Below are 14,684 nucleotides of genomic sequence, written 5' to 3'. Positions count from 1 at the left end.
ACACCAATAAAATGTTTTGAAAATGTTTTGTGCTACCTGGGTTTACTATTCAATTAAAGTACGTGATATCCATTTGTATTCTTTCAAATTAGGATATAAAGATTAATCAATATGCACCTGAGATCAAAAATGTCTCTTGCTCGTGCTTATGTGTTAACAATTTTTACCTTGATCGCAACCTTGGAGTCCTGATTTAATACTATAAAGTGATGATCAAGGTCAAAATATCGAATTGATGATGGTAAACCGGAGTCAAGACGCAGAGACTAATAATTAGGTTTTTTTTCATCTGACTAGAAGGAGGGGGGGGTATTAGAAAGGTTTAGAACATGCTTTTGTTCTAGAACGTGTCTGTATCCGGTGAAGATGCTGCAGCGCTGTAGCTCGCTGGTCTGAAAAGAAATGGGTGATCAGAGAGGAACAGTGCTACCCATAGAAAAAACTATATTATTCGCACAAAAAGTTGCGCTCATATTTGGATTAATTTCTCCAAATTCTTACCTCAGCTGTACAAAAGCTCGATTTCAAATTAGCGTTATACTCATATTTTATCTTGCAGTTCACAATGGCAGTGTACAGAGGCAAAATTTTCCATTAGCATTTTGCCATGGTTTCTATTTCAGGCCAAGGAAGTCTATTTCCAACGGTTATGAGGAATGTTTTTGATGTTTAAATCACAGGTGCTTGACGACAGGACCCCTCCCCCTCCAATATAGACCCCCTGGCCTTTTAAGGCTTTTTTCACATATATTATATATGGATGACACATTTGTGATATGATCTATCCTATCAATTCAGAAAATTTGCTTAAACTAACATTTTATAAAAAAAATTCTACCACACTCTATATATATAAATGAACTTTTTTATATATATATCGAATGTAAGGTAGATTTATAAAATGTTTGTTTTAGGTAATTTTTTGAATTGTTGGTATAGATCTTGTCACAAATATGAAAATGAAAGAAAAAGAAAAAAGTCGAAAAGGTCAAGGGGTCTATATCGAAAGAGGAGGGGGGGTCCAGTCCTCAAGCACCTGTGGATACAGCTACAAAATTGGTTAAAATCCTGATCTGGATTAATCTAATAATTTTTTAATCGCAGGGTTCTTGAGAACACTGACTTTTGTTGTAATTTAATTAATGTGTTTATCCCTGTACAGAATATTAAGTATATGAAACACCTGTAGCTCATTGTTACACTGTATGTTATTTTCCTCTGTGTAATTACTTAGCCAGTGTCAACTTAACTTATGACGTTTTTAAACTTTTTTTTTCAAAAACAATTGCAAGCGTCACATTGTCCGTATGCATTTTGTCATCAGTCGTGTGAAGAGGATTGCGAAAACTAGCATCATGATGTATGACGTCATAGTTTCCGAAACAAAGCTTACGGAAAACAGGATGTTGTGTTTGTGAAACACTGATGCCCCTGCATGGCAGCTTATGCTGAAAATTGAAGTTTTTAAATGCAAGTCAAAATCCACCATTAAGGTCAATGGTCAAAATTGTTGGTATGCCGGGTACGGTTAAACAGATACACACACGGGCGAACAGGACAAAATCTACACAACGCCAAACTTTTGATTACTGGGGTATAATAATGTTCAATCTAAAGATAAAATGTTTTGTATCATAGTTAGACATTATTATAACTATTTTTCGAAAATTGGTAAAGTATCTGCTTATCTATCTACATGTATATATAAACTCCTGTGTTTTTGGTTTGATTCCAATCATATTTCAAACACGTAAACTGCACCCTCATAAACTTGTACAACTCTTTACATTTCTTGTGGGATGGGGGATAGATCGGCTTGTCATTACTTTAATGACCAATTACTAAGATTACTAAAAATAAAAAGAACAAACTGCCGATGTTTCCTCGAAACGAAAAGCTGTAGAAATGGATCTCAACTAGAGGTACTGTGAGCAATGTGAGGTACTGAATAATACCCCCGCGGTACCCAAAAAAAGTGTCAGATCAAAAATTAAAATATGAGGTGGACAATGGCATTATGAAATAAAGAATTCGTGAATGTATCATTATATTTTACTCAGAGGTGTAGGGGGAGGTGCGGATAAGATTTGGGTTCCCTTCAATATATTATAGAAAGAATTGCTGTGTTCATGTTTTGCTCTGGGAAACTCAAAACATGTGTCGGATCAAAAAGTAAAATAGGAGGTCACAACTGCACTATGTAACAAAGATTCTGTGAAAGTTTCCTTAAATTTCATTCAGTGGTAAAATAAGAGTTGCGGATAAGAGATGTGTACCCAAAGCTTAACAGACGGACGGACGAACAGCTAGACGGACGCACAGACAGACGGAAGGACATCCCGAACACTATATCCCCTCCCACTTTTTAAGCGGGGGTATAATGATAACATAAAATATTTTCTTTGAAGGGACGTATTGTATAATTCATGTAAAATCTTCTTTCAAATTATTCGTCTATGCCGAAGGTGGCCAAAAAGACTCTCATACTGTAACATGAATTATCTAAGTATTGGGTCTTAGCGTCATTTATTTTTATTTCATTTTATTTTATTTAGATATTACATGTACATGTTTATCCTAGCCATGAAAATTTGAACATCAAAGTAATATCATAGTGTCACATTGACCCTCCAAACAGTTTTCTATTTTTATACATTTATTTGAAATATTTTTATATAAATTTATCTCTTTATATTTTTAATTCTAAATTCTTTTTTCTTCATGAAAACATTTTTTTATTTTTATTTGGTAATTTAATCCAAATTATTTTACACATTCCAACAAATGCATTGTTCTCTATTTCCTGGCACTTGCTTATTTACCTTGACAAATATATATCTTCTTATTTGTGATAAGTTTTCTTTGAACATTTGTGAAATCTATTAGTGTCAAGGAAATCAAATGAAGCCGAATTAATCAGAGTTACTCGTTAAACAAACTTAATTCACACTTGTGTCTTTTTCTATTTTCTTCGAATGTACCGGTTAAGCCGCAGGGTAAATCACCCTCTTTGATGTCAATTTTTGAGTAAATTGCTTTTCACACTTTGTTTTACCATTGTGACAAGATTAACTCAGGTTCCGGACAGGGGACGCTATCTCGCTTTGTCCGATCACTTATTCTTCGGACATTCAGAAATAAAGACGTAAACTTTAATCGTCTCCTGTCCTATTTTCAGGTAATGTAACTTTTACATATCTTTTTGTATCATTGCAATTGTTTATTCATTTTTATGCATTTTATAACAATGCAGTTGTACATTCATTTTTACGCATTTTAGAACTTTGATATCTTTATTGTTTATGTGCATGGACATTTTACCAAAATTGTATTGACACTTTATTGAGCTAATCTATATTAAGTAACATTATAATTTTATAAAGAATTTCTATTTTTCATATCTAAAGTCTTAATAACATCTTTTAGACTGTTTTATTTGATTTCTAAAACTTAACTTGTTAATTTAAGTCAATCCGGAAAAAGCTCTCTTTTGCTATATTGGTTTTGGCTCTTATAAGTTAAAATCTTGAAAAATGAAACAACACACTTTCGGCTTTGTCAACAAATCGTTAATCGATGTCCGTTATGCAAAAACTGGTCATGTAAGTTACTTGTTTTATGATTTTACTTATGTGTTTAACTTGTTGTTGTCATATTCATGATCTGCTAACACACTAGCGCAGAGTTTCTTAAATGTTCAGATCAGTACATGTGCACAGTTCAAATAGTTCATGTAAACAAGTAGCATTATAGCATGTTTAGCATATGTAGCATTTTTCGTTTAGTTTAGATCATTTTATTATTGATGGCAGTTCAATCCTTTGTTTGTCTACTACATACCCCCCCCCCCCTCTTTTTAACTGTTTACCGGAAGTTAAGTAACATATACCGGAAGTTCAATTTATGATGTAAACAAAGCCATGTGCTTGTGTTTTGAGTCAATCAATTTGAATTATCATCTGTCCTTAACAAACCCTCACTTTGCAAAATGAGTTTTTCTATTATTTGAGATTAATTTCCCCATTTTGTTTTAATTCTTGAATAATGTTGTATAAGATATTTCATTTATTTTTCACTTCAACCCTGTAATGTTTGTAAATTTGTTGTTAGGTGTCATTGCACTTGAAACTATAGTGGGCCACCACACAGGCAATTTGTTATAGTGGTTGTATAATGCGTCTTAAGCAATTGTTTTATTAATCTGTTATCAAATGTGTGAAATTGTCTTAAAGGTGAACTATGCACATGTCATATCATATATGCCACCTCACATTTGTGATTTTTAAAGTGTTATTGCTGGCATTATTTTTGTGATTGCGAATGATTATATCTTAACACTTATTCTTCGGACATTCAGAAATAAAGACGTAAACTTTAATCGTCTCCTGTCCTATTTTCAGGTCATTACATCAGAAACAAAAATATCACCAAAAACTCGGTGATAAAGTGGTGGAGTGAATCCAACGATCCCAACTACTAAGGACAGATGAAAAAGAACAGACCAATCAACTATACTATAAAGACCAGACAAACCGCATCTGCAGAAGAGCAAACATACCTGCAGGACACTGCACAGCAGCCCGAAGATACGTCAAACCAAAGTGAGACGATACCAGCTGACATCAATACAGAAACAACTGACACTAATACAGAAACAACTGATACCAATACAGAAACAGCTGACATCAATACAGAAACAGCTGACACCAATACAGAAACAGCTGACACCAATACAGAAACAGCTGACCCCAATACAGAAACAGCCGACACCAATACCGAAACAGCCGACACCAATACTGAAACAGCCAACACCAATACGGAAACAGCTGACACCAATACGGACACAGCCGGCACCAATATAGAAACTGCAGACACCAATACAGAGGAAACTGACAACCCACCAATAGGAACCATTCAGTGTGACCCAGTGATTATGGCTACTGGATTTAGCCTCCCAAAGTTCAATGGTTCTGAAACCCCAGTGATATGGATTTCTAAAATAGACGCATGGCAGAAGTTCAATAATTACAATGACCAGAAAATCTTAGACTTACTTCCTTGTGCCCTAGAAGGGAGTGCAAGCACATGGTATCAAACCATGCCTCCATGCAATTCCCTTGCAACATTTAAGCAGCAACTAACAGAAAGATTTCAACCCATAATGTATGGAATGCCTCTCATGGGAATTCGGCAGGATACAAGTGAAACACTAGACCAATACCTAGAGAGAGCCGAACGCATTGACATGATACATGACATTGCTGAACACTACAAAGTTCAAGCCACTGCATCAGGTCTCCTACCTCCGTGGCGTGGAAAAGTTTTGGCCCGTGAACCAAAGACATTTCAAGAACTGAGAAATGCCGTTTCAAAGACTCAAGTGGAGTTAAGTGACACTCAGCCTCAAAGTGCTCCACAGACGTCCACCAGTGAAGCCAGCCTTGCCAACTTGTGTACCGTGTTAGCTACCCAGATGACGGAACTAACCAAAAACATTAAAGCCGAAATCAGTGCTCTCCATGTGGCCAGCCAACCAACACAACAACAACGCTGGAACAACCAACCTGGCAGACGCCCCCAGTACCAGCCACGCGGACAGACTGATGACAGACCCAATGAGCAACAGAGCTTCAGATGCAAAGGTTGTGGTGAGTCATGTAGTAATAGAGAAACATGTCCAGCTTTTAACACTAAATGTAATTACTGCTTCAAATGGCACCACAATGAAAAAGTTTGTTTCAGAAAACGTAGAAATTTGCACAACAAATACAACACTAACACAAGCACCAACTCTTACTCTTCCAGTTAGGGACGCGCGCCTGTCCCTAACAAGGATAGGCACTCAGTTAACAAGTCGTCAGAAATAGTCAGTCCTCGTCACAGTGCTAACACTTACCCAAAACTAACAAAGCCTAACACCAAACCCTCAGAATCTAACAAACCCACCCCTCCCTCCCCCACACTCAAACCCCAATCTCATAGTGTTAGTCTCATTATGCCTGTGGAGAAAAATACTGTTTCTGTCTCTGTGCATAGCTTCTCTATTAATGCGTTAGTGGATACTGGAGCAAGCATCTCTTGTGTAAGTTCTGATCTAATACCCAAACTTGGTATCAAACCTGATCAACTTAGTCCTTCTAATGTTCGAGACGCTGTTGCTGTTGGCGGAGAGAGACATGCTAGTCTGGGTGCAATATCCTTACCCATCTCCTTTGATGGGATTACCATTTCACACACCTTCCACATTTTCAAATCATTCCATCATCCTTTGATCCTGGGCCTCGACTTTCTTAACAACAACGATGGCATCTTCAATGCAGAAAACAACACCCTATACCTTAGAGATCCAATAGATCACACTACATTCTCCATCGACACCAACACCGGATTCGCTCGGGTCTCCGATACAACAACCATTCCACCCCATTCTGTTGTTTCTGTGCAAGTGTTCATTTCCAACCTGACCAGACATAAGTGTATCCTTTTGGAACCCTGCTCACAACTACCATTACGCGGACTAGCAGGAGCAAAGTGTCTCGTTGACAGCACAAACAAAACTTATATGCAGATTATAAATCCCACCAACCAATCTGTGAGACTTAGTGCAACCACCCCTATAGCATCTGCATCTATTGTGGACACAGAGACAATATACTCACTTGACACACCATCACCAAAGACAAGTGATGACAATGACAACAAAAAACCCATTCAATTCGATCTTGAGAAGTCGACTCTATCCGCAACAGAGAAACAACTTTTAGAAGCCTTCTTGACCAAACATCGACATGTTTTCGCAACTGACTTGAAAGAATTAGGAAAAGCCAACACACAACCTCATCATATTGACACAGGGAACTCGCTGCCCGTACGCCAACGTTTCTACAGACAATCCCCTCAAGTCAACGCAGAAATGAATAGACAAATAGAAGAAATGTTGTCAGCCGGAATTATCGAAGAGTCAGATTCTATGTGGCAGAGCCCCGTTGTTATGGTGAAAAAGAAAAACGGACAGCTCCGCTTTGCAGTAGACTACCGCAAACTAAACGCCATAACAAAACAGTTCACCTTTCCACTACCACGCCTTGAGGATGTGTTCGACACCATTGGCAATTCACAAGCAAAACTATTTTCTACACTCGACTTGGCTTCCGGATTCTGGCAGATTCCTATGGACAATGAAACCAAACACAAATCTGCCTTTGTCACCCCAACTGGTGTATACCAATGGAAGCGAATGCCCTTTGGACTCGTCAACGCCCCAGCCAGCTTCCAAGCTCTGATGACTCAAGTGCTTCGTGGACTAAACTGGAAAACCTGCCTTGTGTATGTAGATGATATACTTGTGTTTTCAAACTCTTTTCAAGAACATTTACAACACTTAGAACAAATATTCACTCGACTTACATCAGCTGGTTTAACCCTGAAACCCAGTAAATGTGCCTTCGCTTTACAAGAAGTAAAATACCTGGGACATGTGTTAACAAAAGATGGTATTCAAGTGGATGTGTCGAAGACTGATGCTGTGAAGTCCTTTCCAATTCCAAGAAATCAGAAAGAAGTACGATCATTTCTAGGACTCTGTAATTATTACAGAAAGTTTGTGCAAGGATACAGCAAAATCACCAATCCATTGACACATTTACTCTGCAAAGACGTACCATTCTCTTGGACCGAGGAGTGCCAAACCGCCTTTGACAGACTGAAAACCGCTTTAACAACTCCCCCAGTGTTAGCATACCCTGACCACAGCAAACCATTCACCTTAACAACAGATGCTTCTGGATCTGCCATCGGCTACATACTTGGTCAACTTGATACAACTGGAAAGGAAAGAGTGATTGCTTATGGTGGACGTTCGCTCAACCAACATGAACGCAAATATCCAGTGTCAGAGCGAGAGGGACTTGCTATCGTTGAAGGTATAAAAACATACCATGTATATCTGGCAAGTCAACCATTCAAGATTTTCACAGATCATGCAGCACTAAAATGGCTCAACAACATCAAACAGTCAACAGGACGACTCGCTAGATGGTCAGTCTTACTTCAGGGGTACCAATATGAAATCAATTACAAAGCAGGGAAAAAGAATGAAGTTGCTGATGCTCTATCAAGACGAGCTTATGCTGATTCAACAGACTCCTCAGATGAACCAGAAAATGTACTTCCTTCATCTGATGTATCCAGTCTATCACTCAACAGCACCTTTCAAGAAACAACATTCTATTACAACAATGCAACACCATCCAATATTCCTGGCTCAACATCAAATGCAGTTTGTACTATAGACACTAATCCATCAATTGCAGAACTGCAAAATGATTGCCCTGATTTCGGACCAATGTACAAATATTTCAAAACAGATGAATTACCTGAAGACAAATCAAGCCAAGAAAGACTCCTCAGTGAATCAAATTTTTATGTGTTCCTGGACAATGTTCTGTATCATTATTACCAACCTCGCTCAAAGAGAATGCGACATCCTGACAAGTATCTCAGACAACTAGCAGTTCCACGTTGCCTTCGAGAAGACGTACTACACTCTTACCATGATAGCTTAGCCGGAGGAGCTCATCTCGGATTCGAGCGCACATACAGAGCCATCCAGTTAAAATACTACTGGCCTGGAATGTATCAGAATGTTGCAGACTATGTGCGTTCCTGCGCTGAATGTCAATGTGCCAAGAAAACTACTAAACCTACCCATGTTCCTCTCGTCAACATGCCAGTTACAAAACCATTCAGCAGAATTCATATGGATATCCTAGGTCCTGTAACTCCAACACCTGAAGGCCATAAGTATATCCTGCTGGTAGTAGACTCTTTTTCTAAGTGGCCAGAAGCCTTTCCTTTGAAGACGCAAGACTCTCAAGAAATCGCAAAAGTCCTCTTTGGTGAAATATTTGCCCGATACGGAGCCCCTCGTACGCTCATCACAGACAGAGGACAGAATTTCATGAGCAAGTTGGTCACAGCTGTATGTGAACTGTTCCAAGTTACTCGCCATTTCACTAGTTCATACCACCCTCAAACAAATGCAGCTTGTGAACGCATGAACAGCACCATCGCACAATGCATACGCACATACATTAACAAAGATCAGGATAATTGGAAAGAGCTGCTTCCTGGAATTATGATGGCACTTCGCATGAGTCCTTCCACTCAGTCATCTGACCTATCACCCCATCAGATTCTGTTTGGTACAGAAATGGAACTCCCGTTTGATACCTCCCTACTCCCTAAAGACGGCATGAACCAGGATGCCAAAAATCACGTCAACAATCTAATTAAACACCTTAAGATTGTTCAAGAACTTGCGACAAACAACATCAAAAATGCACAACAAAAGCAAAAGGCTCACTATGACAAAACAGCAGAAAACAGGGAATTCAGAGTAGGAGAATGGGTTCTTCTTCGTAATCCAAAAGTTCCAAAAGGCCTCTCTCCAAAATTCCACAAACCTTGGGATGGACCATTTTATGTAACCAGACAAGGACTCAACAACACATACAAAATTATTCGTTGCTCCGACAACAAAGCAATAAAATCGTACATTCATGCGAACAGACTCAAAACATACAATGATCCAGCCCATCGCAAGAGTCTAGACCCACCGCCAGCCACAGACCCTATTGATGACACACATCAGCCACCAGATGCCAATCAACCTAATGACAACAACCAACAAAATCAACCAGCAATACAAGATACTATTGCACCCAACAACGCCATTCAACCTCCTAATCCCTTGGGTGATCAACCCCAAACACCCACAATGCAAAACCCTACTGGTGCACCAGATCAAATACCTTCTGACGTTCTTCCAGAAGACGATACCCATTCTCACAATGCACAACCTTCCACTCTTCCTCCTACTACACAAACAGGAGACGTCACGCAATGTCCAAACTCGCAATCACCTGACGATGATCTTCAAGGATTTGTTGAAAAACTAGTCAAGTACAAGTACATCCGAGGAAAAAAACACTTCCTCGTAAAATGGAAAGGGCACAGCGAGAAAACTTGGGAGCCCGAGGACTATCTCAACCCCGCTCTTATCCAACAGTACCATATTGATAGGACACAAACCGGACGTGCAAGAAAACGCAAGCTGCGCACTTGCTTTAACTAGAAAGCAACGTTTGTTTCTATTCTTTCACCTTTCTCATTTACTTTATCTCTCACTAACATTTATCTTGTGCTTGTGTAAGATCATATGTTAAAATTTTAACATTTCATTTTAGGCAACATTTTCCTTAAATGAGTTAATTTTTGAAATTGTTAAATTAGTGCTTCTCAGTTCTGATCAAACTGATACTGACATTACATCTTATACAATGCACAGCTCCTTATTCCTTTTTCTCTCTTCTCTTAGGTGAAAGCGGAACCAAACATCTTTTCCTTCTAGTTCTTTTCTTGTGTCTCGGTGTCCCTGGTTTTGCCTCAAATCCTGAACGAACCATCCAGAGAATCAATTACGGCATCATATTCGAACAAACAACCAACATCTTCTTGGGACAAGAAAACTGGCTGCATACCTTCCAAATCCCATTACCAAAGAAGATTCATCTTGTTGAACTACACTGCAACTCGCCACAATGCAAAACAGCTGGCCATATCATCAAATCCATCAACCTTCTTCGAATGCAATGCATGGCTAGCGTCAATACCACAGTTCACCAAATTCATCGTCTTGTACCAAGTACCATTTTACCACCCAAGAAAACTTACTTTGGATCCTCCAGATCAAAGCGAGGACTTTTTGATTTTGTGGGACAAATTTCAAAATCTCTCTTTGGTACTGCAACATCGGACGATATCAACGCATTAAAACGACATATGCAGACCCTAAACAATAACAATGTAAAACTAGCCCAAGCCATGGCTCTACAAGATAAACATTTATCCTCTTTTATTACCGCAGTGGACAAACGCTTCAACAATGTGATGTCAGCCATCCTGCAAAACCACCGAGATGCTGTTGCCCTAAACAACCTTGTCCACCACTCAATGGATGCTCTAGATCATGAGTTTGTTATTCTAAGCAACCTAATTCTAAAACAAACCAATGCCTCAGCACAATTAGAAAAAGCACTGGAACACATTAAACTAGGAATTCATGATCTTGTGAAAGGAAAACTATCCCCATTCATTTTATCACCACATACCATACAATCATCCATTGCCCAAGTGCAGAATATAATTTCGGACAAATTTCCACAATTCCATATTTCCCATAGAGATCCATTGTATTATTATTCATCTGGAGACTTCATCTTTACCAGACTACATTCCAACCTATACCTGACCTTGAAGATTCCCATTTCACCATTCCTTCGACCAGTTTCACTATTCAAGGTCTATTCATTCCCAGTACCAGTAAATTCATCATCGAACCATGCTACTCAACTCATGGACACCCCGGAATATTTTCTAAACACAGATGATAACCAACATTATGCGACAATTTCATCAAACCAGTTATCCCATTGCAAAGGAACCACCACACAGTCCTGTGACTTCAACATCGCCCTGACTGCATCTGCCTCACCCAGCTGCCTTTCTGCAATATTCTACAACCAAAAAAACGATGTTGTCAACTTATGTGACTTCCGATATGTTCTCAATATCCTAAAACCTTCCTTGTATGAAATATCACCTTCACATATCCTGTTATACCAAACAACCACGCTTGCCCTTGACTGCTCCAATGGACAGAAGATTATCAAAGGCTGCTCATTTTGTGTGATGAAAATTCCATGCAGATGTTCGGTGTCATCCAACAACCTCTACCTCCCTCCAAGGCTTGGCAAATGCAACAACAACACTGACAAAATTTCAATTCTTCACCCAATCAACTTAGTATTATTACAACAATTCTTCGACCAAAATTCCCATTCCGATATATTTGGTGATGCAATATTTGAGGAATTTATCCAAGTTAAACTTCCGAACTTTATCATATTTAACCATTCATTCTCCCAATATGTTGCCAATGACAAAAATCAACATCTAAGTCTCAAAAGAATTGCCCAGGCTGTGAAACGGGATGGAAAAGTCTTCAAAACATTAACTGACTCCATGATAGCAGGACAAGTTGAATTCGCTGTGGACAACTGGCCCGACACCAGTGGTATCCTTGCCATTATAGCAACATCTGTAGCATCATTTGGACTTATATTTGGCATTTGGTCTTGTTATAAAATCAGAACGCTATTGATGCCACTGCTCCTTCTCCATCAAACTCCTTCCACCTCTGCATTAACACCAAAACCAATCCGCTCATTTATATACAACGAAGCACTTGACACTACTAATCCAACTTCCATTGATGAGCACATATATGCCTCATTCACAACACCCTGGCCATATGTCTCCCTTTCAGTTCTAACAACCCTCCTAGTCATTGCATGCCTTGCTACCCTATGGCGCAAATTCCTTCGTACTTACAAAACAGCAATTCACCTAGAAATAACATCAGGACCTGCATGTGAACTTGTTAATCTCATCTCCTTACCATTATGTCCTAACAACTGGCACATACAACCACCTCAAGATGTGTCGTCTATCAACATCACCAGGTCTTACCTTTTCTTCTATCATGCAGAGATTCAATGCACCCCAATTAACATAACTAATGTGCATACTAATCGCTCCATTAAGGTCGAAACAAAGCAACTCATCTCACCATTCAAAGCTTGGCGCATACAAAACATCATCCAGCACCCATACACTGCTTATTTTCTACTTTCACATCATCAATATTTCAAAATTCTTGATTGATTAAATTTTGTTCATTTTTTTGCTGGACATTTTCTCTACATGACTTGCAGTTGTGAGCATGATTATGAGTTTTTACCACAGTCCCATTGTACATATGTAACTCATACCCACATTGATTTTTCATTTGCCTTGTACTTATTTGAAATGTAGTTTTCTTTTACTAGAGTTTTTGTCTTTTACCATTGTCATGTATACTTATATCAGCATTTTGTGTTTACTTTTTGCTACTTTCATGTTCAGGGTACTCACTTCGTATTTTTTTTTCTTTCATCTGAAGTTTTTGTCATGTAAATACTACCTTTACTATATGCATGTTTATTTGAAGCGATGATTGCAACTTTTTTCTTTCACTGTAATTCTCTATGTCCTTATTTTATCTTTGAGGACAAAGATTTTTCCAACCAGGAGGGAATTATCATAGTGTCACATTGACCCTCCAAACAGTTTTCTATTTTTATACATTTATTTGAAATATTTTTATATAAATTTATCTCTTTATATTTTTAATTCTAAATTCTTTTTTCTTCATGAAAACATTTTTTTATTTTTATTTGGTAATTTAATCCAAATTATTTTACACATTCCAACAAATGCATTCTTCTCCATTTCCTGGCACTTGCTTATTTACCTTGACAAGTGTATATCTTCTTATTTGCGATAAGTTTTCTTTGAACATTTGTGAAATCTATTAGTGTCAAGGAAATCAAATGAAGCCGAATTAATCAGAGTTACTCGTTAAACAAACTTAATTCACACTTGTGTCTTTTTCTATTTTCTTCGAATGTACCGGTTAAGCCGCAGGGTAAATCACCCTCTTTGATGTCAATTTTTGAGTAAATTGCTTTTCACACTTTGTTTTACCATTGTGACAAGATTAACTCAGGTTCCGGACAGGGGACGCTATCTCGCTTTGTCCGATCACTTATTCTTCGGACATTCAGAAATAAAGACGTAAACTTTAATCGTCTCCTGTCCTATTTTCAGGTAATGTAACTTTTACATATCTTTTTGTATCATTGCAATCGTTTATTCATTTTTATGCATTTTATAACAATGCAGTTGTACATTCATTTTTACGCATTTTAGAATTTTGATATTTTTATTGTTTATGTGCATGGACATTTTACCAAAATTGTATTGACACTTTATTGAGCTAATCTATATTAAGTAACATTATAATTTTATAAAGAATTTCTATTTTTTTTATATCTAAAGTCTTAATAACATCTTTCAGACTGTTTTATTTGATTTCTAAAACTTAACTTGTTAATTTAAGTCAATCCGGAAAAAGCTCTCTTTTGCTATATTGGTTTTGGCTCTTATAAGTTAAAATCTTGAAAAATGAAACAACACACTTTCGGCTTTGTCAACAAATCGTTAATCGATGTCCGTTATGCAAAAACTGGTCATGTAAGTTACTTGTTTTATGATTTTACTTATGTGTTTAACTTGTTGTTGTCATATTCATGATCTGCTAACACACTAGCGCAGAGTTTCTTAAATGTTCAGATCAGTACATGTGCACAGTTCAAATAGTTCATGTAAACAAGTAGCATTATAGCATGTTTAGCATATGTAGCATTTTTCGTTTAGTTTAGATCATTTTATTATTGATGGCAGTTCAATCCTTTGTTTGTCTACTACATACCCCCCCCCTTTTTAACTGTTTACCGGAAGTTAAGTAACATATACCGGAAGTTCAATTTATGATGTAAACAAAGTCATGTGCTTGTGTTTTGAGTCAATCAATTTGAATTATCATCTGTCCTTAACAAACCCTCACTTTGCAAAATGAGTTTTTCTATTATTTGAGATTAATTTCCCCATTTTGTTTTAATTCTTGAATAATGTTGTACAAGATATTTCATTTATTTTTCACTTCAACCCTGTAATGTTTG

The 14,684-nt window shown here is 37.7% G+C and overlaps 1 protein-coding gene across 1 annotated transcript; it reads left to right on the top strand.

Annotated features, from left to right (window-relative positions):
* Positions 1-2,634: 2,634 nt before the first annotated feature.
* On the top strand, positions 2,635-13,964 carry LOC134246997 (uncharacterized). Its single transcript, XM_062729349.1, has 2 exons — positions 2,635-5,648; positions 10,379-13,964. The coding sequence occupies exons 1-2, from the start codon at positions 4,487-4,489 to the stop codon at positions 12,784-12,786; spliced, it is 3,570 nt and encodes a 1,189-aa protein (XP_062585333.1). The 5' UTR covers positions 2,635-4,486; the 3' UTR covers positions 12,787-13,964.
* Positions 13,965-14,684: the final 720 nt, after the last annotated feature.

The sequence above is a fragment of the Saccostrea cucullata genome, unplaced genomic scaffold, assembly GCF_032062105.1.
Source record: "Saccostrea cucullata isolate Sc308-1 unplaced genomic scaffold, CSIRO_AGI_Scuc_v1 ctg20, whole genome shotgun sequence".
In the NCBI taxonomy this organism is placed as follows: Eukaryota; Metazoa; Mollusca; class Bivalvia; order Ostreida; family Ostreidae; genus Saccostrea; species Saccostrea cuccullata.
This window is presented reverse-complemented; position numbering and strand designations above follow the sequence as displayed.

Bases quoted from the DNA above. Each gene is read 5' to 3' on its own strand.
- LOC134246997 (XM_062729349.1), top strand. From the start codon at position 4,487: ATGAAAAAGAACAGACCAATCAACTATACTATAAAGACCAGACAAACC. The intron at 5,649-10,378 runs GTGAGTCATGTA...CTCTTCTCTTAG, and splicing joins CTTCAGATGCAAAGGTTGTG to GTGAAAGCGGAACCAAACAT.